At 39.6% G+C, this 26,260-nt stretch overlaps 1 protein-coding gene across 6 annotated transcripts in view; it reads right to left on the bottom strand.

The window, feature by feature from the left end:
* Positions 1-24,849, bottom strand: part of FXR1 (FMR1 autosomal homolog 1) — a 64,390-nt gene extending 39,541 nt beyond the window's left edge. For 2 of the 6 annotated variants that reach the window (XM_054481206.2, XM_054481207.2), the window contains exons 1-3: positions 24,197-24,582; positions 3,490-3,542; positions 1,645-1,738 (exon numbers count right to left, since the gene is read on the bottom strand). In XM_054481206.2, the coding sequence (XP_054337181.1) occupies positions 1,645-1,738; positions 3,490-3,542; positions 24,197-24,247 (198 nt within the window). In that variant the 5' untranslated portion in view covers positions 24,248-24,582. Of the gene's footprint in view, positions 1-1,644; positions 1,739-3,489; positions 3,543-24,196 lie in introns of all 6 variants that reach the window. The other 4 variants (XM_054481210.2, XM_054481211.2, XM_054481209.2 and 1 more) reach the window with 4 other exon arrangements.
* Between the last annotated feature and the right edge of the window lie 1,411 nt (positions 24,850-26,260).

Below are 26,260 nucleotides of genomic sequence, written 5' to 3'. Positions count from 1 at the left end.
TACAAAAAGTTATTTCTTAACTTATTGCCATTTAAAAATTCTGCCTGGATTTTAATTATTTGCACTAAGTTCACTGTGTACTATTTTGCTTTAACTAAAGCAAAGTATAAATTATGTCAGGGTGCCATGAGCCAAGTCCCTCATGGATGAGTAAAGCATTCACTTTACTCACTCTTTTATCTTTGACTTCCACCAAAGTGGGTACACTAAGTTAAGGTTGTCAGGGATTGAAGTGCTGCAATTTTTGACTTCCTAGCATATTATCTAGATTAATGAGAGCTCAAACAAAATTTATTATTAAAAAATCAAGCCATGTATGGTGGCTCACACCTGTAATCCCAGAACTTTGGGAGGCCGAGGTGGGCGGATCACCTGAGGTCAGGAGTTCAAGACCAGCCTGGCCAACAAGGCAAAACCCTGTCTCTACTACAAGTAAAACAATTAGCTGGGCGTGGTGGTGGGTACCTGTAATCCCAGATACTCAGAAGGCTGAGGCAGGAGAATCGCTTGAACCTGGGAAGAGGTTGGAGTGAGCTGAGATCGCTCCATTGAACTCCAGCTTAGGCGACAGAGTGAGACTCCATCTCAAAAAATAAAAGTAAAATAAAATTGGCAGATAACGAAATCATTTGCAAAGTATGTTTAGTACAGAATATGTACCTTTAAAATGTTTGTAAATGGCTAGGCGCGGTGGCTCACACCTGTAATCCCAGCACTTTGGGGGGACAAAGCAGGCAGATCACCTGAGGTCAGGAGTTCGAGAACAGCCTGGCCAACATCGTGAAACCCCATCTCTACTAACAATACAAAAATTAGCCAGGCATGGTGACACACGCCTGTAGTTCCAGCTATTCAGGAGGCTGAGGCAGGTGAATCGCTTGAACCTGGGAGGCAGAGGTTTCAGTGAGCCAAGATCGCGCCATTGTACTGCAACCTGGAAGACAAGAGGGAAACTCCATCTCAAAAAAAAAATAAATAAAATAAAATAAAATGTTTGTAGGGCCGGGCACGGTGGCTCACACCTGTAATCCCATCATTTTGGGATGCTGAGACAAGCCTGAAAGAACATGCACAGCATGAACAGTGTTTTGTTCATCTGTGAGCTGTGATTTTTCTTTCCCTCCTTTTTTATTTTTTTTTTGCTTTTCTGTACTTTTAGATTTTTCCTCAGACATTTCTAGAATATTGTAGAAAGCAGAAAGCTAGTTACAATATTTCACATTGTTACATATGAACTCTGTTAATGATCACTATAGTAAAAGAATAACTATTAACACCTCATAAAGACACCCAGGCAAATCGTTAAATTATTTAAAGTAATCAGCAAAAAGAAGGAAAAGGGTAACACCACAGTGCATAGAGTTCTATGCTAGGTTCTTTTAAGAATTCAAATGCACTATCATCCATGACTTCCAAATTATAATGATAAATTTAAAGTCTACAAAGCTAAAAATGGGACAGGTGAGACCGATTCTAACTCCAAAACTCAAGCACTGCTATATCACACAGCTATTACCACCAACAGAAAGAATAGAGAAAAGGAATTAGACTTATCCTCCATCAACTAAGCTAATTCTCCTAAAAGAGTATTTACTTAAATCAAAAAAATAGACACCACAAGAAAATAAACTTAAAAATACATACCTCTACTTCATCTCCTTCACTAATTTCTTTTTTTATATCAGGTGGTGGTGGTAATCTAACTTCATTAAATGGAACTTGGCGTTCTGGTTGCCAACTGAAGGATTAGAAAAGGTGTATTAACAACTTAAAAATATATAGTCTACACCTGGTGCTGCATACTTTTTCAAGTTAATCATTTAGCTTTCCCTAAAGAGAAGAAAAACAACATTCATACTATTAATAATTTCACAAGTAATTAGTTACTGAAGTAGAACAGATTTTGTATGACTCTTAATGAAGTTCATAATTAACATAATTGTTAACAATTGTACGTTACCTCCCAAATTACTCATCCTAAGAGCAGTACACACATTCTCCCAAATTACTCATCGTAAGAGCAATACATACATTATTCTGCAAATGAAATAAGCTAAGTTCACAGTGATGACTAACTTTGATTCGGACAGCTGCCCAATAAATAGTAGTGGTATCAACTTATTTCAAATAGTTTCACAACTACATGACCTATCAATAAAGGAAACACAATTTCATAGATTACGTAACAATATAAACTGTGTAATTCTTTTTAGTATACATGTTCACAGAAATACAGAAAATTATCAGCAATTATTTTGAATAGCTGAATTACAAAAGATTTCGTTTTCTCACGTTCCATTTATCTTTCCTACAGTGGATACATACATTATAATTAGAACCTAGAAAAAGCTTACTTTTAACTCTGTAGCAAATATGAATGTATTAAACCAATTTAGCAGTTAACTGACATTTTTTATGTTGTATTTTAAAAGCTGAAATTATAAAGTAAAAAATTATTCCCTACTCTAATTTCTCATAGGTCATTTATATGTCTGGGAAGTATACTATGACATAAAATGTACCTCAAGTTTCTATCTGCCAAGGCTGGGCAAAGTAGCAGCTGACAAGTAAAAGATTTGGGGATGCTTTCTTTTCACCATTACTGTCCAAATGGCAGCTGCTCAAAGATAGAAATCATCTCAACACTTGTTTCTACATGAAGCAGCTGTTAGGCAAAGATCTTTTCAGGCAATTCCAGAAACAGCTTAAAAGTGGAAGCTGAACAGTTTTTTTCTGACCATCAATTAAACAGTGCTCTTGGAGATGGAGTTTCGCTCTCGTCGCCCAGGCTGGAGTGCAATGGCGCAGTCTCGGCTCACTGCAACCTCCACCTCCCGGGTTCGAGCGATTCTCCTGCCTCAGTCTCCTAAGTAGCTGGAATTACAGGCGCCCCCCGCCATGACTAGCTAATTTTTTTGTATTTTTTAGTAGAGACAGGGTTTCACCATGTTGGCCAGGCTGTCTCAAACTCCTGACCTCAATTGATCTGCCCGCCTCGGCCTCCCAAAGTGCTGGGAATACAGGCATGAGCCACCACACCCAGCCCAGCGCTCTTTTATAGCCCTTCCTAACCAAGCCCACCATGCTGTCTTTCCCATTTTTAGACTACATACCCCTCAGGCAATTAAAGATGGCTTAACACTTATTCTGATGACCAGTAGTCAACTGGAAAACCTTCTACAACATCATTTGAAAATTCTGGACTTTTAAGTATTAAGCATATTATCATCTAATTTGTGCCATCTATTGTGCAAAACTGATTCATATCTATACATGTTCTGGCAAAGAAGAGAGTTATGAAAAAAGTGACAATTATGGACAGAAAAACAGATAAAGAATTATCAAAACTAGACTTATGATCACACAACCAAACCTTCCCACCCCCCAAAAGCAAAATCATTTTTCCACTGGCAGTAGGAATACCCAAAAGCAAACAGTTTGGCACTGCCATCTCTAAAATTAAGGCCTTTGTCAACAAAAATAACTTACTTATTTTCAAAAACAACTGTAAGGGAGTCTTCATGAACATCTTTGATAAATCCCTGCAAGACACAAAAACATTATAAAAGCATATATATTAAAGCACTTCATAACTCTAAAAGGTTGTATTAGAGATACAAAGGTAATAGAGAGTACTGAAAGAACACAACGTTTAGAATTAGGCAGATGTGAGTTTGATTTCCATCTATTCCATTTATGAGACATATGATCTTTTAAGTTACTTAACCTCTCTGAACCTCATTTTTCACCTGGTGTCATCTACCTAGGAATTAGCAAAAGTAAATGTACATCCCTGGAACATCTCAGGTATTAGTTCAGCAAGGCAGTTATTTAGTATTGTGACTAAGAGTTCAGTATTTACTACTGTGATAAAGAGTTCAAGCTCTGGAGTACTGGCTGCCAGGATTCATACCCAAGCTCTATCACTTGTATATTCTTGAATACAGTTTTGATCTAATGAAATTAATTACAGTATCATCCACCTAATGAAAAATTATGAGAAGTAAATGAAGTAATGTTTAGCACAGTACCTGGTACAAAGTAAGAACCCAATTTTGTTATAAATGTTATCAATATTATAGTCCACCTTCAGTAAAATGCATGAGTCCATTTCGAATACTATCTTTGCCATTAACTTAATCTTATTTTTCCTACATACTTCTCTTTCCCTTCCCTTAAAAGAAAATTGGGCTATAGTGAGTACACTGTTCACGATGATGTTGTAATGAATACAGATTCTCAATAACAATTGGTGGTCATTTTTCAGCCTTAAAATTACTATTAAAATTAGCCTTCTTACTCTATCTTCCTTTGATTAATACAGCTGAAAGAAACCATAAGATCTGACATACTCAAGAAAGAGCAAAGGACTTGGGTGTAGAATTACTGTTGCTGATATCCTGATTCCACCACTATGTAACCATAGGCAAGCAGTCCTTGGCACTTATGTAATTACAATTAACATTAAATGACTTTATATTACTATGAATCAGAACTGCAAATTACTGAATGTTAGTCAAATGCTTACACACACTTTCAACCATGGGGTACGTAGGAAATACTTTTCTAAAACATCTTTATCACACTAGACTCCATAATGTCCAAGGCAAACTAGCTATATAAACACATGTATAGTACCTGGTCAAAGCAAGGCAAAAATGAACTCACTCCTTCCCAAAAGTCCATTAACTAACACTAAAGAGATTTGAAGGAATAAACCCAAAAGAAAGAAGAGCATAAAGGGAAAAGGCAAACTTACAACAACAAAAAATGTTTTTTTGTTTTTGTTTTTGTTTTTGTTTTTTTTTTTGAAACTTACAAAGTAAATGGAAGAGGGGTAACTTAAGTAATAAAAAACAAAGCAAGCCCGGGCGCCCAGCACTTTGGAAGAACAAGAAAGGCGGACACCTTGAGCTCAGGAGTTTGAGACCATCCTAGGCAAGACAGTGAAATCCCATCTCTACCAAAAATATAAAAAAATTAGCTGGGCCTGGTGGCGTGTCTGTGGTCCCAGCTACTTGGAAGGCTGAGGTGGGAAGATCGCTTGAGCCTGGGAGGCAGAGGTTGCAGTGAGCCATGATCATGCTGCTGCGCCATGACCATGCTGCTGCACTCCATCCTGGGTGACACAGTATGGCCTCATCTCCAAAAAAAAAAAAAAAAACCCACAACAACTAATTTTTAAGGGCGTACTCTGTGTTAGACATTTTTCTAAGCAAATTAGCAAATTAAGACTATAAAATATAAACCGGCAGTGGAAATGGCTCAGTTCTCTTCTCCAGCTCCAACTGCCTGTTGTCTCATTTATTTGTGTGCTATGGGACATTTCTATGCAAACATCCTCACTGAGGCCTAAAACCCAGAATACCTTTCACTTGAAGATTGCTATGGTAGGCCCGGTGCAGTGACTCACGCCTGTAATGCCAGCACTTTGGGAAGCCAGAGCAGGCAGATCACCTAAGGTCAGGAGTTCAAGACCAGCCTGGCCAACATGGTGAAACTCCATCTCTTCTAAAAATACAAAAATTAGCCAGATGTGGTAGCAGGTGCCTGTAATCCCAGCTACTCAGGAGGCCGAGGCAGGAGAATCGCTTGAACCTAGGAAGCGGCGGTTGCAGTGAGCCGAGGCTACACCACTGCACTCCAGCCTGGGTGACAAGAGCAAAACTCCATCTCAAAGAAAAAAACAAAAAAGACTGCTATAGTAGCTCCTGCCTTGCAATTCTGGAGATATTTATTAATTAATCCTCCCTAAATTTAAATATTAAGAGTTGCCACCCTAGTTCAGGCTCTGATTATCTGACCATGCTATAATAATGACTTTCTGGCCAGTTTCTCCATTTCTAGTAGGGCACATTAACTTCCTTTTTTTTTTTTTTTTTTTTGAGGCAGAGTCTTGCTCTGTTGCCCAGGCTGGAGTGCAGTGGTGTGATCTGGGCTCACGGCAACCTCCACCTCCCTGGCTCAAGCGATCCTCCTGCCTCAGCCTCCCCAGTAGCTGGGACTACACCACCACACCCAGCTAATTTTTTTGTATTTTTAGTAGAGACAGAGTTTTGCCATGTGGGCCAGGCTGGTCTCGAACTCCTGACCTCAGGTGATCCACTCGCCTCGGCCTCCCAAAGTGCTGAGATTATAGGCATGAGCCACCACGCCTGGCCCACATTCACTTTCAAAAATCACTTTGGTCAGTGCATTCAGTTATGGTGCCAGCAAATATAACTGTATTACACCCCTGCCATTTTTTAACAAATTTCAGAAACTGGGAATTTCCATGTTTATGAATATTAGTAAAGCATCTCTTCCATCAGAAGACAGCCATATTTTCAACTTCCACTAACGTGTTCTAGTTCTTTAACAAACTCTCACAAAGTTTGAAAAGTCTCACAAATTAATCTTTCTAGTCTCTGTATAATTCATAGTGGATTAGTTCAAATCAGAACTCTAAATCACTAGAAACTTTCACTGCTTTCTCACCTTTATAATAATCTCTCACTCTCCTTTGTAATAAAAACCTATCTAAAAATCAACACTTCTACCTTTCCCACAAACACTTCATAAACTTCATAAACATCAGTATCAACTTTGAGTGCACATTTTTCACAAACTTTAAAACATAGCTCTGTACAACTACTTTTTTTTTTTTTTTTTGAGATAGAGTCTCACTCTGTTGCCAGGCTGGAGTGCAGTGGTGCAATCTCAGCTGGCCGCAATCTCCAACTCCCTGGTCCAAGCGATTCTCCTGCCTCAGCCTCCCGAGTAGCTGGGATTACAGGCACACACCACCACGCCCAGCTAATTTTTGTATTTTTAGCAGAGACTGGGTTTCACCATGTCGGCCAGGCTGGTCTCGAACTCCGACCTCGTGATCCGCCCACCTTGGCTTCCCAAAGTGCTGGGATTACAGGCGTGAGCCACCACGCCCTGGCCCTTGAGCATCTACTGTTATTGCTAGTATCAGTCTGCCATAAGATTTACTAGAGTAAGGCCTGACACCTAGTCCTTAAAATCTATTTGGACTGTAGTGAACAATTTCTAACATCCTACTCCATAAAATCTAATCCCCAAGTCCTAAATTCTAGACAAAGGTGTTTCTAATGGCCAGATTTCTCTAAAATTTAGTCCACTTGATACAGGACACAGTCAATACTTTTAAATGTATTTTTGTACTCCCAAGCCACCAGAATGATGCTAGGTCTCCCCGCCTGCTCAAGAGACCCAGATTGACAGGGCTGGGTCTTTGCCAAAATCCGATAGTCAGGAGACACCAGTAACAGCCACATTTGTCTGCACATGGCAGGGGCCTTTATGCCGTTAAGTCTCCATCCAATCTTTGTGGATTTTGACTGTCTCTCTTCCTATTCACACCCACCTGGCTCAGGTCCCATATTTCTCAGAACAAAGCCTTTGACATTTCTTTTTCTTCTGCCCATACATATGCAGGCACAGAAGATTTCAAGCCATCCTTATTAAATGGTCACTTGTCTTGTTCACTCACACAGTCCAATAATGTTTACATTTGAAACTCTTAACTATAATTTAAGATAATCATTAATAACTAGTCAGTATAACACATCTGAAGTGTATTCAAAATCTTAAAATGTTCACAGCTTGCTATGGATAGGCGGAAAAAAAAAAATCTTAAAATGCCCACATAACTCTTACAAAACAAATAGGCATCATGTAATAAAAAACTACAAATGCCATAAATTAGGCCAGGCGCAGTGGCTCACGCCTGTAATCCCAGCACTTTGGAAGGCCAAGGCGGGCAGTTCGAGACCAGCCTGACCAAAATGGAGAAAGCTCATCTCTACTAAAAATACAACATTAGCCGGGTGTGGGGACGCATGATTGTAATCCCAGCTACTTGGGAGGCTGAGGCAGGAGAATCACTTGATCCCAGGAGGTGGAGGCTGCAGTGAGCCAAGATAGCACATTGCACTCCAGCCTAGGCAACAAGAACGAAACTCCGTCTAAAAAAAACAACAAAAAATGCCATAAATTAAGTGTAAAATGAAAGTAGGGATGGAAGGAGTAGAAGGAATCCTTGAGCAGTGAAAAAGCACTATCCGAAGAACTAATTTCAAAAGCAATCTAGTATAAAACAATTTTTTAAAAAAAGGTTCTAGTCAAAGATCCACTTAAGCAGCAAGTTAACTAACAATCCATTAGCCTTCTACATGTAAACAGGCAGCTGTAAAATAAAAATTTTATACAAAAAAATTCTACTTACAGCAACAACCAAAAAATCCTACAAGTGTCCTCAACAACAGAAATATGCACAGAAGCTATGTACAAAAATGTCTGAAGCTCTAATAAATATAAATACAAAATTTAGGAAAATGTAAAACACCATCATGTTCTTAGAGACCTTGATATTATAAAATTTCAATATGCCCCTAAAATTAACCTATAATTTCAATGGGATCCCACTGAAATATTAAGAGTGTGTATGTGTTTGGGGTGGAGGGACCTAATAAAATAAGCCTATCTCAAAAAATTTTAAAAAAGAAAGCCTTCAAAAAGGAAACTTCTAAAATGGGGTGGGGGTGTGCTGGGATGGGAGGGAACAATACACTCTATACTTACCAAACCTTAAAGATTATTTTAAAACTACAATAATGAAGATGGAAAAGATATTTTAAAGGAACACAGATTCCAAAAGTAGGCCTAAAGTCACTTAGGAATTTACAAATGGGGAAGGAATGGACTCTTTTTAAAGTGGTATTGGAACATTTAAATAATTCTTGGGGAAAACAGAAATGGGATGTCTTCACCAGAAAAAAAAAAAAAAAAAAAAAAATCAATAGATAAAACATTCAAACTTCAAAAAAAAAAATCAGTAACAATTCCAGGAGAAAGCAGGAGCCAATTATCTACAACTTGCAGTAAGGAAGGCCCTTCTAACCAAAAAAAAACAAAACCCAAAAGCCACAAAGTTTGATAAACATATACTACCCAGAAGCTAAAATATAAAAGCATCACATACAAAGGAGAAAAGGGGGCAGGGGGTGAAACAGCATACAACAAGGTTAAATCCCCAATTCAAATATTCTTAGGTGAGTAAGAACAAGCTGATGGAAAACGTATCGATGGATATGAACTAGGTGAACAAGTAATTCACAGGAAAAAATGTAATTTTAATAATATACAAATCTCCTTTAAAGTGTTAAACATTTGCTACAATTTGTTCTGAACTTTGCTTTTCTCTTCAGTTTGTGTCTTGCAGATCCTACCTTACCATAAAGATCTACTCATTTTTTTTTAGACAGGTGCTTAAATGGCCTGTGGGAAAAAGTAGTACACAGGATATCTGCTTACTTTATGAATATATTTTTGAAATTACAAAATACAGCTGAAAAACAAGAAGTTTCTCAACTTGACAGGAGCCGTTGTGGAAAAAAAAATCCTATAGGCTAAACAAAAAGAAACATGGTATGAATATATTTCAGGAGTTAAAAGATTAATATTACAAATACAGCAAAAAATCTGAACAGATGTATTATGGACCCTGGCTGTGAAACAGTCACCTAATGACACTGTATGAGGGCAGACAAAATATCATTTATAAACCACTCATTTTAAAAAAGGTAAGTTGAAACAATACACATCTTATATAGCCCCAAAGTTTCACTCCCTACGTTAAAAGTACAAATTTAAAATCTCATCTGTCTTGAGCTCTTTTCACTAAATCACTATGAACCAAATGATGAAATCCTTTTGCCAATTCATATAGTTTTAAACTCTAAAAGATTGAGTCTGGTAGTAATGTTAATCAGGGGAAATAAGGCACCTATCATAAAAAGATATTAAGGCAAGGTTCCCAAAGTATTAAAAACTAACTCACAACTGGTAAGGCAATTATCTTGTCCAAAACCTAGATTCAAGCTGAAAGAAAATTTTAATGTTTGAAATACTGATCAATAGATCAGATATCTTGATTGAGTTGTGGCTTAGAAATCTGTACAGATGTCCCTTCAGGAACATTCCTAATAAACCCATTAAGAATATACCGTCCTAGTCTAGAAAAATTCCTTTGACTGGAAAGTAACTATGATTACAAATTCATCTATCACTTTAGATTTTTTTTAAGACCCACTGATGCCTTCCTACCACTGCAATTCATTACAACAGTAAATTTACATTCCTTATAAAGGAGTAAACAAGCTTTATAAAGGAGTAAACAGAAACTTTAAAACCTTAATATTTGGCAGACTACCAAATGTAATCAGAAACAGCACAGCCTGAATTCGAAGTTTTAAAATGCAAGTCCAGAACCAAAAAATCGAAGATTTACAACCTAAAAGTGTAACTCTCGTATTTCAAAATTCTTCTTAGAAGAGTTTTCTGATTGCAAAACAAACTGCCTTTTTTCTTTTTTAATGCCAACAAAAGGCCAGAAAAAAAAAAAAAAATACAATACAATCCCCCTAAATAGAGGTTAGGAACTATCCTTGGCTTAATCCAACTTTTTAATTACTCCAGTCTCAAGATTCCAACCTATTAAAAGTTTCATGGTAAAGCAGGAGACCTGTCAGGAATCACACCTCTAGTTCACATTTATTCTCTTAAGTAAGCAAAAGGAATTATCAGACTCACATTACCGCTTCCCTCAAACCTGATCAAGTATTCTTACACAGTTTGTCACTCCAGCTTTAAGACTACTGTTTTTCTTTTTAATTCTCTTCTCATGAATCACTGGCATGAAATTTAAACATTTTATTTTTCTCTCTAGATTTGGCACAACAGTCAGAAATAACTTTACTTTTTTTATGCCTTCTCAAATGTGTTAAAAAAAGAAAAAAGTGCAGTTCATGGCTTAATTCCTGATGCAAACTTGTGGTAAAGTATTTACTGTATTTCTAAAGATAAACTGATTAAAATAAATCCTTCTTTATTAGAGACACTGGGCTGTTTGTTAGACAGTGAAGGGTCTTTCCTCTGACTAGGTTAACTCTCCATTTACCCCAACTACATCAGTTAAATATTACTGAGTGGATAAATTTGATTACAAAATATATAGCCCATGAGAAAAAGGTACTAACATAATTCATGCAAAATTCAGTACCTCGGGTTTTTTTTTTCCCCAACTGCCACAATGGATTTTATTATCACTTTTTATCCCTTGATCAATTATCAGTTTATTTATTGATTCATACTCTGGCCCCAGTCTACCTTTCCAGCCCATCAATTTGAATGATTTAACATCTCTGAAATCAGGATGCTTCTTACAATGGATGGCATCTTAGAATAGTTGATAGCCACATGTCAGTCAGGACATAAATGTCACTCTTTAGTACTCAAACTTGGTTTGCTTGCGATTTTCTGTGGCACCTGATGGTAACCCCTGAGCATTTCAGTCAGCAAACCAACGAAGAACCACTTTAGGAATGACTGCAGTTTCTTATCAGAATGTTTGTCTGTTGACACCTTCTGATAAAATCTAGAAAGCACCAGGATCAAAGCTCACAAAATGAGTAAAAATTATTGGAAGAAAATCCTGGAGACAACAGAGGAATGCACTTTTTTTTTTGAGACAGAGTCTCGCTCTGTGGCCCAGGCTGGAGTGCAGTGGCCTGATCTCAGCTCACTGTAACCTCCACCTCCCAGTTCAAGCAATTCTTCTGCCTCAGCCTCCCGAGTAGCTGGGACTAGAGGCACGTGCCACCACGCCCGGCTAACTTTTTTTTATTTTTAGTAGAGACAGGGTTTCACCATATTAGCCAGGCTGGTCTCCAACTCCTGACCTCGTGATCCACCCACCTCAGCCCCCAAAGTGCTGGGATTACAGGCGTGACCCACCGCGCCCGGCCAGGAGAGCACTTTTAAAGTAGGTTTACAACATCAATACTCTCCATGGCACTGAGGAAGATATTTTTAGAAGAAACGCAGATATCTGAATATGAATATGTTTTAATGAATTTCTTTTGCTTGAACTTCCCATTTTATGTATGGGACTGTTAGAAGGATATCTTTCAATAACTAAATAAAAATATTAAAAAATAAAGACAACCATTGTTCAGATTAATTGGCACATTTCTTCTTTCTTCATGGTACAGTGCCTCTGACAACTGATGCTGTTTTATGTATAATGAAATTGCACTGAGGCCAGGCACAGTGGCTCACGCCTGTAATCCCAGTAATTTGGGAGGCCAAGGCAGGTGGATCACCTGAGGTCAGGAGTTTTAGACCAACCTAGCCAACATGGTGAAACCCCGTCTCTACTAAAAATACAAAAATTGGTTGATCTTCCACTAATTTCCCAAATCTATATATGGAAAAACAATCTGTTCTGTTGATTCTAAACCCAACTTTCAACTATTCAGACATCTCCACCCATAGTTTACTGACACCTAAAATCAACACGTCCACAGTCAGAATCTCATCTGTTGTCCTGCTCTGCACCCTACACAGCATGATCCATTTAACAGGATTTTCAAAATGAAAGAGAAAACTGAACACAGCAAACAATCCTTTTTAACCAGGATTCTAGGAGAATACAGCCCAATGCAGTAAGGCATCCACTGTGTGTAATGAATTAACTTCTCTCACATACATCTAGAATGGTACTACGACCTATGTGCCATGACCAGGAGAACTGAGAAACTGTGTTTCTGTGCTTTATGGTTCAGATAAGAAACTCAGGCTGAAGGCTGGGCACGACAGCTCACACCTGTAATCCCAGCCCTTTGGGAGGTCGAGGCAGGCAGATCACCTGAGGTCAGGAGTTCGAGGCCAACATGGCGAAACCCTATCTCTACTAAAAATGCAAAAATTAGCTGGGCATGCTGGTACACACCTGTAGTCCCAGCTACCTGGGAGCCTGAGGCAGGAGAATCACTTGAACCCGAGAGGTAGAGGTTTCAGTGAGCCAAGACCACGCCACTGCACTCCAGCCTGGGTGACAGAGCAAGACTCTGTCTCAAAAAAAAAAAGAATCTCAAGCTGCAAAAGTCCGACTTGTCTCCCAGATCTGGGTGATCATCGTTATCTAGGTAACCTTAAAGTTCTCAAGAAGGATGCCCGAGGGTCTGTAATCCCAACCCACTCAGGAGACTGAGGCGGGAAGATCACTTGAGCCTAGTAGTCGAGGCCAGCCTGGGCAACATAGGGAGACAGATCAACAGACCGGTCTCCTGAAACAACAACAACTTCTTTATTTGCAAAATAAAGGACGTGAAGATTCTTAAACTGGGGTACTCCCTGACACTGAAAGATGTGCTAGGAGTACTTAAAGCTACTCCCTCCCCACAACTACCATGGTAAATCTTCCTGGAGCTTTTATGACAGGTAAAGTAATTTAAAAGATTCATAATAAAGTTTCTGGACTGTCTACATAGTTAACAGATTATCTAAAGGGCTCCTTATCAGGGCAAGGAAAAAAAAAAAAAAGCCTCACTAAATGAAGGCACTACCATACAGTGGTTTCACTGGAAGGTCTCAGATCCCACTACTTACTGTGTATAACAAGAAAGAATCCAAAACAGTAATGTAAGGAAAATAAGATCCCTAACTGGCCTTATTTGCCAAAAAGCAAATCACAATGTTCCTTTCTCGAGATCTCTGTATGGTATTCCCAGAACACCCCAGACTCTTTGGAGTAATTCTCAGGAGGGTCTATCAATCTGGAATGGGATCCAGACCTCCAGGATGCTGAGCATCAACCTCTCATCCCAATCCTAGAAGTGAGGGAGATCCAGCTAAGGAGAGACACACATGCAAGAAAAACAACTTTCAAACAGAGATGATTAATACTGGCACTAGCATAACTGCCTATACATACAAATATGCAAAAATATTAACGTACTATTTAAATGTAAAAATAAAACTCCAACATAACCTAAGAAATTGTATGTATAATCTGGGCACAGACTGTCTTAACCGGGACTGGAAACCCAGATGCCTTAATGGAAAAAAAAATTATGTTAAAAACTAAAATCTCACTATGACCAGCAATACAAGAAAAGAAATCAAAAGGATGGGCAGGCAGGGCACAGTGTGGCTCACACCTGTAATCCCAGCACTTTGGGAGGCTGAGGCAGGAAGATCACTTGAGTCCAGGAGTTGGAGGCCAGCCTGGGCAACATAACAAGACCCCATCTCTACAGAAAATTTTTCTAAATTAGCTGGGCATGGTGGCACATGTCTGTAGTCTCAGATACTCCAGAGGCTGAGGCAGGAGGATCACTTGAACCTGGGAGGTCAAGACTGCAGTGAGCCATGATCCTATCACTGCATTGCAACCTGGGTGACACAGTATTATTTATTTTGAGATCCTATCTCAAAATTAATAACCTAATTAAATAGGTGAGAGAGTGGACACTCAAGGTCAGAGGCTTAATATCCATAATACAAAAAGATATCCAAAACTGACAAAGGACACCCCAACAAAAAAATGGGCAAAAGACAGGCAATTCTTAGAAAAACAAAATCAAATGGCAAACAAAGGCAAGTCTTAAAAGAACAAGTTCAAATGGCAAACAAACATTAAAATTCACAACTGGGATCAAGTTCCAATGAGATATCCCTTTACATCCAACAGACTGGCAAAAATTAAAGATCATAAAGCCAATTTCTGGCACAGGTAAAAAGAAAAAGAGCTGCCATTTATTATTGATGGAGAACACAGGAAGCATCAGAAGCCTTTTTGGAAAGCAATCTTTTAACATTTATTACAGTTTTTTGTTTTTTTAAAGGTTCCCTTTCACCAAGCTATCCCATTCTTTGATATCTATCCAATGGAAATAGTTATGTGGAGCGACAAAAAACTGAAAACAAAGTGTATGTCTATTAACTGGGGAATGGCTGAATTTAATACATTCTTATGATTATATAACCTTAAAAAATAAATCATACTCCACATGAAAATAGTTGAGATGTGGATGATCCTATTTTTATACAGTAATACTGAAAAACCCTATACTTGTAAATGAATGCGTACCTATATCCAATTCTACGAGCATGATGAAATATATGGAACTACGTATATGTGCTACAAACAAAGGTTACCTAATATGGAGGCGGAGGTGAGACACCCAGGTGGTGAAGAGCAACCAGGGGAAAAAAAAAGAAAAAAATACAATAGACTAAGTTTTTATATCATACTTACGTGTGTGTAAAATTATACATGTGTATATGTAAACGTATACTTTTAAGAGTTAGCATATATCTTATTGTCAGCCAACGTTTTCCATACAGCACATATGTGCATCACCACTCCCCACTTCTAATTTCTCCATCTCTAGGGATCTCAAATTTATAAGATATAAACTTATAAGATGCTTACAACACCTAAAAGATCTAAGTTGTAATTTGATTCCAAGAAGTACCAAATAGTCAAGGCTGCTACTGCAATCAAAAAAATGTCTTAACTTCAAACAATATACTTTTTAAAAAGATCTACGCAACTAAATCTACAAAGTAAAATTATTTCAAATCACTAGATACTTGTTCCACAAATTCAAAAAATCTGCAAATTTACCAATTACATTATACATTACAATAATTATTACAAGTTCTTTTTTTTTGAGATGGAGTTTCACTCTGTTGCCCAGGCTGGAGTGCAGTGGCATGATCTCGGCTCACTGCAACCTCCACACACACCCCCACCCTGGGTTCAAGGGATTCTCCTGCCTCAGCCTCCAGAATAGCTGGGATTACAGGCACCAGCCACCATGCCTTGCTAATTTTTGTGTTTTTAGTGGAGACCGTTTCACCATGTTGGCCAGGCTGGTCTCAAACTCCTGCCCTCAAGTGATCCACCCACCTCAGCCTCCCAAAGTGCTGGGATTACAGTCAAGAGCCACCGCGCCCAGCCAATTATGGAGTAAGCTCTAATAAGAAAAAAAAATTATTCAAGGTAAGCATTCAGCATTCATTAGTATTGAGCTTGTAACTGTTCTGAATTTGAAAAAAAAAAAAAAGACAATGAGGATGTGAAGATTTCTTTAAGAATACACAAGTGTCTACTAGTACTGCTTACATACCAGTAATGTTCTCGGCTTGTTAGGTTCACCCATTTGTATGTATTATCTAACAGTTCTCTCTGAAATGGAATGAGTTAATGGTTCCAAATGGCCACCCAAAACTATTCTGGGCCGGGCATGGTGGCTCACACCTGTAATCCTAGCACTTTGGGAGGCTGAGGCAGGCAGATCACCTGAGATCAGGAGCTCAAGGTCAGCCTAGTCAACACGGCAAATCACCATCTCTACTAAAAATACAAAATTAGCCGGGCGTGGTGGTGCATGGCTGTAATCTCAGCTACAATAATTACTGAGGCACAAGAATCGCTTGTACCTAAGAGGCAGAGGTTGCAGTGAGCCAAGATTGCGCCACTGCACTCCAACCTGGGTGACAGAGCTAGACTCAAAAAAAAAAAAGAAAACTATTCTGACTTTCTTGTTGCAGAGTTTAAGTTCTATACAGTTCCCTCTATACATACATAAAGTTTTGTGACAGTATCTGAACTTGACCAAGATCAAAACATAACTTCTTTAAAAAAATCATTTAAATTCAGTTTGAACCAAAATCAGAAAATGACGAAGTTAGCAGTTACTAAGATTACACATCATTCAAAAAATATATACTGAGGGCTTACTATGAACTAAGTACATATATCAACAAAATTTAAGACTTGAAAATAACCTGAAAAACTGTAAAAACAAAAAGGTTATATGAAAAGGGAACCAAAAACAGCTACCTATGATTAATTATGTAGATTAAGAAAGGAATTCAGGAGCCTCTCAGGCTCCTGATCCTGAAGAAATCTCAACACGGGAGCGCATCCCTTTGCCAACAATAATAAACTTCATCAGCTATTTTACTAATGGAGACCTCTGTTCATCTTCCCAAAATAGACAGCAAAAAACGCTGAAGATAGAGAATGGCAGGCAAGTTAAATACATTGATAGCATAAATTATCTCGATTAAAAGGAGGAGGTAGTGGCTCATGCCTGTAATCCCAGCACTTTGGGAGGCTGAGGCAGGAAGATCACAAGGTCAGGAGTTTGGGACCAGCCTGGCCAATATGGTGAAACCCCATCTCTAATACAAAAATCAGCTGGGCGTGGTGGCGGGCACCTTTAGTCCCAGCTATTCAGGAGGCTGAGACAGGAGAATTGCTTGAACCCGGGAGGCAGAGGTTGCAGTGAGCTGAGATTGCGCCACTGCACTCCAGTCTGCGCAACAGAGCAAGACTCCGTCTCAAAATAAAACAAAATGCATGAAAAGAAATAGGTAATATTAATTTCAATATTATTTAACCTAATATACCTAAAATATTATCCAACATGTAATCAACATAAAAAATTACTGGCCTGGCGCAGTGGCTCACGCCTGTAATCCCAGCACTTGGGGAGGCTGAGCCAGGTGGAACATTTGAGGTAAGGAGTTCGAAACCAGCCTGGCCAACATGGTGAAACCCCGTCTCTACTGAAAATACAGAAATTGCCTGGGCGTGGAGGCACACAGCTATAATCCCAGCTACTCGGGTGGCTCAGGCATGAGAATCACTTGAACCAAGGAGGCGGAAGTTGCAATGATCCGAGATAGTGCCACTGCACTCCAGCCTGGGCAACAGAGCAAGACTCTGGCTCAAAAAACAAAAAACAAAAAACAAACATACAAAAAAAAAAAAAAAAACTATTGAGGTGTTTCACATTATTTTTTTAATACTAAGGCTTTGAAACCCAATTTGTATTTTACATTTAAAGCATATTTCAATTCAGACTAGTACATTTCAGCTCCATGGCTGGCAGCTACCATATTAGAAAGAGCAGATTTGTCTAAAGCAAAGGCATATAGCTCAAATCATTTCTCTGGGAACCTCCCAATTTATTCCTCATAATTCTCCTCATATTAGTAACAATTCAAAATTAGTAATAATGTGGCAAAACATATTTGTACTTCAAAAAATATTGCACCATAATGGTTAAATTTGTACTTCAAAAAATATTGCACCATAATGGTTAAAGAAATTGGTTCTGTGGCGTCAGAATCTGAATCTTGAATCAGCATCTAACTTTACAGACCTGGATTCACTTAGCCTCAGTATTCTCAAATGGTGGTGTTATCTACTTCACTGTGGTTGACAGGATTAAATGGGAAATTCGGGTAAGGCACCTACAAAGTCTGGTAAGTAGTCTGGGTACTCAATGAAAATTAGTTACAGTTGCTAGAGGTAGATGGGACTGCCATCAACAGAAACTAGCAAAGATTTCACAACTTATAAATAGGTTAAAGGAAATACAACTGCTTCATACTGCATATGAAAAAACCAAGGTGTTTACCTGGATGATCCTGCCAGTTAAAAGCTATTACAAGAATTAGGGGTCAATCATGGAATGAATGCATACTGCTCTTCCCACTACAAAAAAGCTAATTTGACAACCTTAAACACTGTGATAGAGAACTTACTCAGAGTGATAATCCAGCAAAGTGTCTGCCCTTTTCCTCCTAATGAAAATGTAAGCTCACTATCCTAAAAGTTACTTTGAAAAATCCCTAATGCTGGCCAGACTTAGTGGTTCATGCCTGTAATCCCAGCACTCTGGGAGGCCCAGATGGGAGTATTGCTTGAGAACAGGAGTTTGAGACCAGCCTGATCAAAATAGCAAGACCCCATCTCTACTAAAAAATAAAAATTAAAAAATAAAACCAACCTCATAGAGTTCTTGGGAAAAGAAAATCAGGAAATACACATAGAAGCTTAATACATAATCTAGTAAAGAACAGGCTCTCATCTTAAACTATTATCTTACAGAAGGCACATAAATATCTGACATAGAAAATAACAGGTACATAAAAGTAAAAATACGGAAAAATAATGTTTTCTGGAAGTATTTAAAGCCAAGGCCTTGACAGTATCTCTCTAGATAGATAAGATGTGCTTTTCTGCTTTCATATTTTTCGTAATTATGTGTTGCTCTTCTAATACAAAATACGAAACTTTACAAGAAATATATGCATTTAAATTGACTTTTTTTTTTTTTTTTTTTTGCGACAGAGTCTCACTCTGTCACCCAGGCTGGAGTGCAATGGCGTGGTCTCGGCTCACTGCAACCTCTGCCTCCCCGGTTCAAGTGATTCTCCCACCTCAGCTTCCCAAGTAGCTGGGACTATAGGCGCGTGCCACCACACCTGGCTAATTTTTGTATTTTTAGTAGAGACGGGGTTTCTCTATGTTGGCCAGGCTGGTCTCGAACTCCTGACCTCGTGATCCGCCCGCCTCGGCCCCACAAAGTGCTGGGATTACAGGCGTGAGCCATGGCGCCCGGCCTAAGCTGACTTTTTAATAACTGTGATCACCATCAGCAAGATAGAATCCCAGCCTTCCTTCCCCTCCACGTTTTGCAACTATCTGTGAATGAAAATAAAAGCTGTTGTGATCATTTATTTTGACATTCAGTTAAATCTTCATTCCTTAGCATTTTAATGAAAATTATCTTTTTAAATATGCAAAACAACCATTTTAAAGTATCTGGAACTATGTATTTTTAAATTAATACATTTAATTTAATGTATTAATTTAATACATTATTAAGACGATTACTGTTTTTTCAATTACAAATCTCCACAATGAAACCAACTAACAAGATTCTGTACTAACCTTGAAAAGTCAGCATACCCTCTGAACGCAACTTTTTACTATAATTCTGTTGGTCATCATTAATATACCTACTGCATAATTTAGATTACGCTCAAATTCCACTTAATATTAAATCAAGCTAAACAGGGAATTATAGAAATATTATAGTACTTTGAGATTTGTTTTGCAGACAGTTACACAGTTGAAGCAGACAGCTCTAAAAGTAATTAACTCTGGCCAGGCGCGGTGGCTCACGCCTGTATTCCCAGCACCTTGGGAGGCCGAGGTGGACGGATCACGAGGTCAGGAGATCGAGACCATCCTGGCCAACATGGTGAAACCCCGTCTCTACTAAAAATACAAAAAATTAGCTGGGCGTGGTGGTGCGTGCCTGAAATACCAGCTACTCAGGAGGCTGAGGCAGGAGAATCGCTTGAACCACTGAGTCAGAGGTTGCAGCCAGCCAAGATTGCGCCACTGCACTCCAGCCTGGTGACAGAGCAAGACTCCGTCTCAAGAAAACAAAAAAGTAACTCTACCTTCTGCAGAAAATGATTGAAATCTTAGAGCTTACAGATTCCCTTGGAACACCATGGAAACTTTCCTATGAGCCAGAAACTGAGTGACTTACTTTCAACTTCTATTTAAAATTATACTCATGGTAGGGCGCAGTGGCTCACGCCTGTAATCCCAGCACTTTGGGAGGCCGAGGAGGGCGATCACTTGACGTCAGGAGTTTGAGGCCAGCCTGGCCTACGTAGTAAAACCCCGTCTCTACTAAAAATACAAAAATTAGCCAGCCATGTTAGTGCATGCCTGTTGTCCCAGCTACTTGGGAGGCTGAGGCAAGAGAATCACTTGAACCTGGGAGGTGGAGGTTGCAGTGAGCCGAGATCGCACCACTGCGCTCCCACCTGGGCAACAGGGCAAGATTCTGTCTCAAAAAATAAAAATAAAATAAAATTATACTCAGCCCAAGGCCATAGAAATTGCAATGCTATTACAAAGACTAACATATATTTATACATCAGTTAAAAAGCACTTTAACGATGCAAATGAGCCGGAGGTTTCTTTGGGGTAATGGAATGTTCTGAAGGAAGACTGTGGCGGTGGTTACACAACTCTGTAAACACACTGTCATTCAACTGTACACTTAAAAAAGGTTAGTTTTATAGAATATACATTCTACCTCATTAAAACTTTCTTTTTCAAGACACCTTAAATGTCCAGTAGTATAAAACCTAAGATGCTACTTTAGGTATGAGAAGTACAAAAGTACAAAGCCTGTAATGTTATTTTATATAACAGCATAGCCCACCATCGAATGCTTAACATCTTCCCATTCTCTCTCATCCCCACAGATTTATAGGGCTGCGAACATGCACAAATAAAGTTTTTAATCTCTTTAACTATAGAGCCACTGTTAAATGCAGAACAATGTATTTAGCACGCCACCATTTGTGTACATACTATTTTTTAAAGGCTACCCTAATTTTAGGCAAAATATTCAGATCTTCAGCATTTCACTGGTTCCAACTAATCTGTGAAATGAAGTTTCAGTTCTACTACAAAAACTAATCAAAGTCTACAGAGTACTGCCTCAAGGCATGATAACTGACTTTGAAACTCATCAACGGCAATTCACACTTACGGCCCAATGTGTGTCTTCTGCCTATACGGGTAAGAGGGGAAAAGAGGGAAATTCAGATCACCTGTACATTGAAAAACACCACAAAAAACCAAAGAAATACACTAAAATGTTAACAGCTCTCATCTCAAGGCAACTTCTAGTTTTTGCTGAGTTCCAAAATTCCCTCAGTGACCATGTATTATCTTCTAAATTGGAAAAAAACTAATTAAAATTAAATTGCTTCTACGCTAAATGGAAGCCAGACTCAAAACACTACACCAATATATTGTATGATTCTATATACGTAACGTTCTGAATAAGAAAAACTATGGGGACAGAAAACACTCTAGAAGCTGGGGTTGAGGAATGGTTGACTGAAAAGGGCATGACGGAAATTTGGGGGCTATCAATCTTGATAAATGCTTGACACCACCAGTTAAGGTGACAGTTAATCTTGATAATTGTCAGCATTTATCAAGATTGATAACCATACACCAAAAAAGGCTTATTTTACTGTATGTAAATTAACCTCAACTTTTACATTCTAATGAATAAAAAGCAATAAATTTCTGTGCAATAAGCTAATGGTTTTCAAGTCAGCAGTTTAATAGGATAAAAGTATACTGGGGATCACTGAACTACTTCAAGCCCCTCATGTTAGACAGAGAGATTTGTTCAGGGGTCCATTGTTAGATAATGGTAAGGTGAAGTACAGACCTAGAATTCTCATCTGTTTACTTCAAATCCAGGACTCTTTTCCACTTCGCCATTCTCATTCTTCCAGAGTTCTGAAGACCACAGTTTCCACAAAGTGCATGTGCAAGTGGATTATGGCTGGACATAAAATTCCAAATGTTCAAGCGTACATGATTTCAGTGCACACACAGGTGGCTAGTGTCCTTTCCAACCTTTGCCAAAGTACCAACTCACTTTGTGAGGCAAAATGAGTAATGGAGTCAAAGTCTAAGTAGAAACAAGCAGTAGACTGTAGACATGTATAGAGATCAATTATAAATACTTCAGAGTTCCAAAATGGGGACATTTGATTCATTGTGAATTGACTGGAAAAAAAAAATACCGTGAGAAACCAAAGTAAGACTGCAAACAATCTCTACTAAAATTACCTTCACCTTATTAAAAAAAGGAAAAAATATCTTGCATAGCAGGCTACTGACAAATATACTTTGCTAAAAATAGTTGTCTACCACATGCATGATGCAGAACCATGAATTAAAGCAAAATAATCACTTTCTTTTTTCCAATATGCAAGAAAAAATGCATACCTCCCTTAAACAAGAACTATAGAGCCAAATAGTGAGAATTTAAAACTTTTCGGGAAAGGGGTGGGGGGGGGGGGGTGATACAAAACGACTTATCTACACTTGATAGGAAAAACATGGATAAGTCTATTCTTTGCGCCGTCTTACCCAGCGAACTGTATCTGCAGTAGTCCAGGGAAAGCAACCACCAGGTTTCAATAACAACAAAAGTCAATTAACTATGTACTCAAATTTCACCTAGGTCATTGGTCTGACATCAAGTCTTAAACCGAGAACGTTAATGTTAACTACTCACGCATTAACATAAAGTCTCATTTCCAACAGGCACTGTTCCTACTTTAAGTTTACCACCTAAGGAGATTTAAACTTGCAAAAAGCTTAGGAGGATCCTTTATACGCTGTGATTCCCCATTATGCTAGTACCACGTGACAGTTAAACCAAATCCACAGAGCTAATCAGTAAACTAAGAAAAGAAAGTCAAAATGCTGAAAACAGAAAATCGTGGCCAAATAAAATAAAAACACATGGGATAAAAGGTACGCTGAAATGAAAACCTGTGAGAATTCATTTTGCATATGCACAATACTCATGTATTAGAAGAAGGTCCTTCATAAAAATAGCCAAGACTCTCAAACATTTGAGATGCTGGCTTAGTGAGGCTGACTGACAGACAACAGCTGGGGAGATTCTGTATTGATCTTCTAACAGCCTGGCATATTTCGGGAAAATAAGGAGAAAAGAACGCTATAGCGGCAAAAAACAAACTATTAGGATTTCATTTTCAGATATGTGAACGCTGAATGCCCCACCAAATTCCTCTACTCTATTCCTCTTACGTTTTTCAGCCCTGATTCCATAGTAATGCATGTCCTTCCTCCCAAGCAAACAAAAAACCTCGTGGGAGAAAAAACAAAAACAAAACAAAACCTCCCTCCAAAAACAGCAGCAGTGATATAAAGAAATTAGTCACCTCTCCACCTATCTCCCTGATCCATTTCGCATTTTAAATCTTACTTTAAAGCTCACAACTCTCCTTTTCTTCCGTAATAGAGGGGCTAAGGCGCCGCCCAATTTCCCAGGCCGCAAAAATATTCCAACCCGCCACAATTCAAGGTTTTCTGCTTTCTGTATTCGATCCTAACCCTCAATCCGGTACCCCCATTCTCCTCAGACACTAAAGATTTGTTGGCCCAAAACTCAAATACAAGGGTGAATTCCAAAGATTCCGCGATACACCCGCCCCAGGGGGTGGGGAGGGGTCGGAGGAGCGGGCTGAGGAGCTCCCGCCCGGCCCAGTTCGAGGGGCGGGGGAGCGGGTGTGACCACACAATCCCACCGCCTCCTTTCACGACTCCCCCACCTCCCAGAGCTCGGGCCTGCTCCGAAGGAGCTCCCGCCGCCCAGCAGCCACTCAGCTGCTTCCCACCGGCCCGCCAGAACCATACTAGCAACCAAGAGAGTTCATAACTAGGAAAATGCAAGAGGTGTCCGACGTGTTGTTTCAAAACATAACGGAGCCCCGGCCCCCGAGACCGTTAAACCGCGGGTGGAGGGGGGAGAAGCAAGGACTCCAGCGGCCTCGAGCTTTGGCCTGGCTGCCTTTCCGACCCCAAACCTCACTCTCTGGGACCACCAACCCTCCCTCAAACGCGCTCCAGCCCCTAGAACACTCGACAAAGTGACAAAACGGTCAGTACCTTGTAGAAAGCCCCGTTGGAGCCGCGAACCTCCACCGTCAGCTCCGCCATGTTGGAACCGCAAAGGCCGCTGGGAAGAGATTCTAGAAACTTTCCAACCAAGGGCGAGAAGGAGGCGGGGAAAGGGGAGGGGAAAACAGGGCTGGGATTGGGATCCCCCGCCCCTCACCCCTGGGGTCTCAACGTGCCGCCCCGACTCTTCAGGTGGGATCCCTGCGCAGCCTGCATCACTGGCCTTGGGCTCCGCCTGCCGCCGTCTACGTCGGATTTGCCTCCCGACACAATCGCCCGACCTTTGTTGACCCGCCGCTAGGTCCCCGCCCCACAGTGCCCGCTGTTCGCACCGCGGCGGCCGAGTAGTGCCTCCAGCTGCCACAGAATGAACTGCCCAGGCACAGCCTGCCCCGCGCATCGGCATTCCCCTGCGCTCCGGCATCCTGACCTTAAACTTCTGGAAGTGCTGGCTGCCCTGGAATGGCTTTTTCACCCACTTTTTGGGCTCCAGTTGCCCTGGGGAAGAGGGATGCCTACAAAATAGACATACTATTGTGTCCCAAGTTATTTCGCCCCGCTCTTTTTTTAAAAAAGTTGGGCCTTCTCTTGACTCAAATTCCACAGTTCCACACCCCCTCAAACAATTTGGCCTAGCCCTCTCCCCACCTGTTACCACTTTAGCTATTTAAAAGTCAAACTGAGTATTTTCAGGGCAAGTTAATTGTGTTCACACCCTAGAACAGAGTTTAGGTGAATTCGCCTTATTAAAAGTAGTCAGACAAACAATAGAGCAGGAGACCACGTTCTCCTCTGCTAAATGCATGCAAATTTCCACAAATAGGATCGAAGCAGAACCATCACCAGTTTTATAAGCATAACAAATACTTTGGGTATGGATTTTAACAACTTAATACTGAAGCTCCTTCCCTAAGCAAGGGCTTTGGAAAATAATACTATAAGTGCTTCTTGTTATACTTACATTATTACCATTTTCGCAGAAAAACTTAAGAAAGGATACTTTGCTAACATTCTATACTTCCCATGAAATGCCCACTGACCCAGTTTTTCAGATTCTAAAAAAATAAAATGTACATAACATTTTATGAGCACGTCTGCATCTCTGAAGATTCTGGGAGAAAATGAGGGCTGTGGAAGTGCTCACTGTTGTTATGTACAGGATATTCTATTTATTTATTTAGAGACAGAGTCTCACTCTGTTACCCAAGATGGAGTGCAGTGGCGTGATTACGTTGCAGCCTGGACTTCCCAGGCTCAGGTGATTCTCCCACCTCAGCCTCCCGAGTAGCTAGGACTACAATATTTATTTTATTTTATTTTATTTTTTTTTATTTTTTTTTTAGACAGTCTCGCTCTATCGCCCAGGCTGGAGTGCAGTGGTGTGATCTCAGCTCACTGCAACCTCCGCCTGCTGGTTCAAGTGATTCTCCTGCCTCGGCCTCCGGAGTAGTTGGGATTACAGGCGCGCACCACCACACCCAGCTAATTTTTTTGTGTTTTTAGTAGAGACGGGGTTTCACCATGTTGGCCAGGCTGGTCTGGAACTCCTGACCTCATGATCTGCCTGCCTCGGGATTACAGGCATGAGCCACCGTGCCCAGCCTATTTATTCACTCCCGGCCTATTTTTTTTTTTTAAGACAGGATCTCTATCGCCAAGGCTGAAGTGCAGTGGCACAATCATAGCTCACTGTAACCTTGAACTCTTGGCCATCCCACACTGGGCTGGGATGTTCTTTTTAAAGTGTTGATCATAATGAGAAAAATGTAAACAACTAAATGCCCATCAATGAGTAATAGCCACCATTTATTAAGGGTACCTTATGCTAACACTTTATATTGTATCTCATTATGATCCTTCAGAATTATAATGTCCTATTTGTTTTCTTAAAAAGTCTTCTTTAGATATAATTCTCCCATTTATAATGTACAATTCAGTAGTTTTTAGTATATTCACAGATTTGTGCAACCATCACCACAGTCAATTTTAGAACATTTTCATCACTGCAAAAATAACCCCATACCTGTTAGCGTTCACTCTAGATTTAACCCC

Source organism: Pongo pygmaeus, chromosome 2 (assembly GCF_028885625.2).
Source record: "Pongo pygmaeus isolate AG05252 chromosome 2, NHGRI_mPonPyg2-v2.0_pri, whole genome shotgun sequence".
Lineage (NCBI taxonomy): Eukaryota > Metazoa > Chordata > Mammalia > Primates > Hominidae > Pongo > Pongo pygmaeus.
The sequence above is the reverse complement of the archived record's forward strand: the minus strand, read 5'-3'. Positions and strand labels throughout refer to the sequence as shown.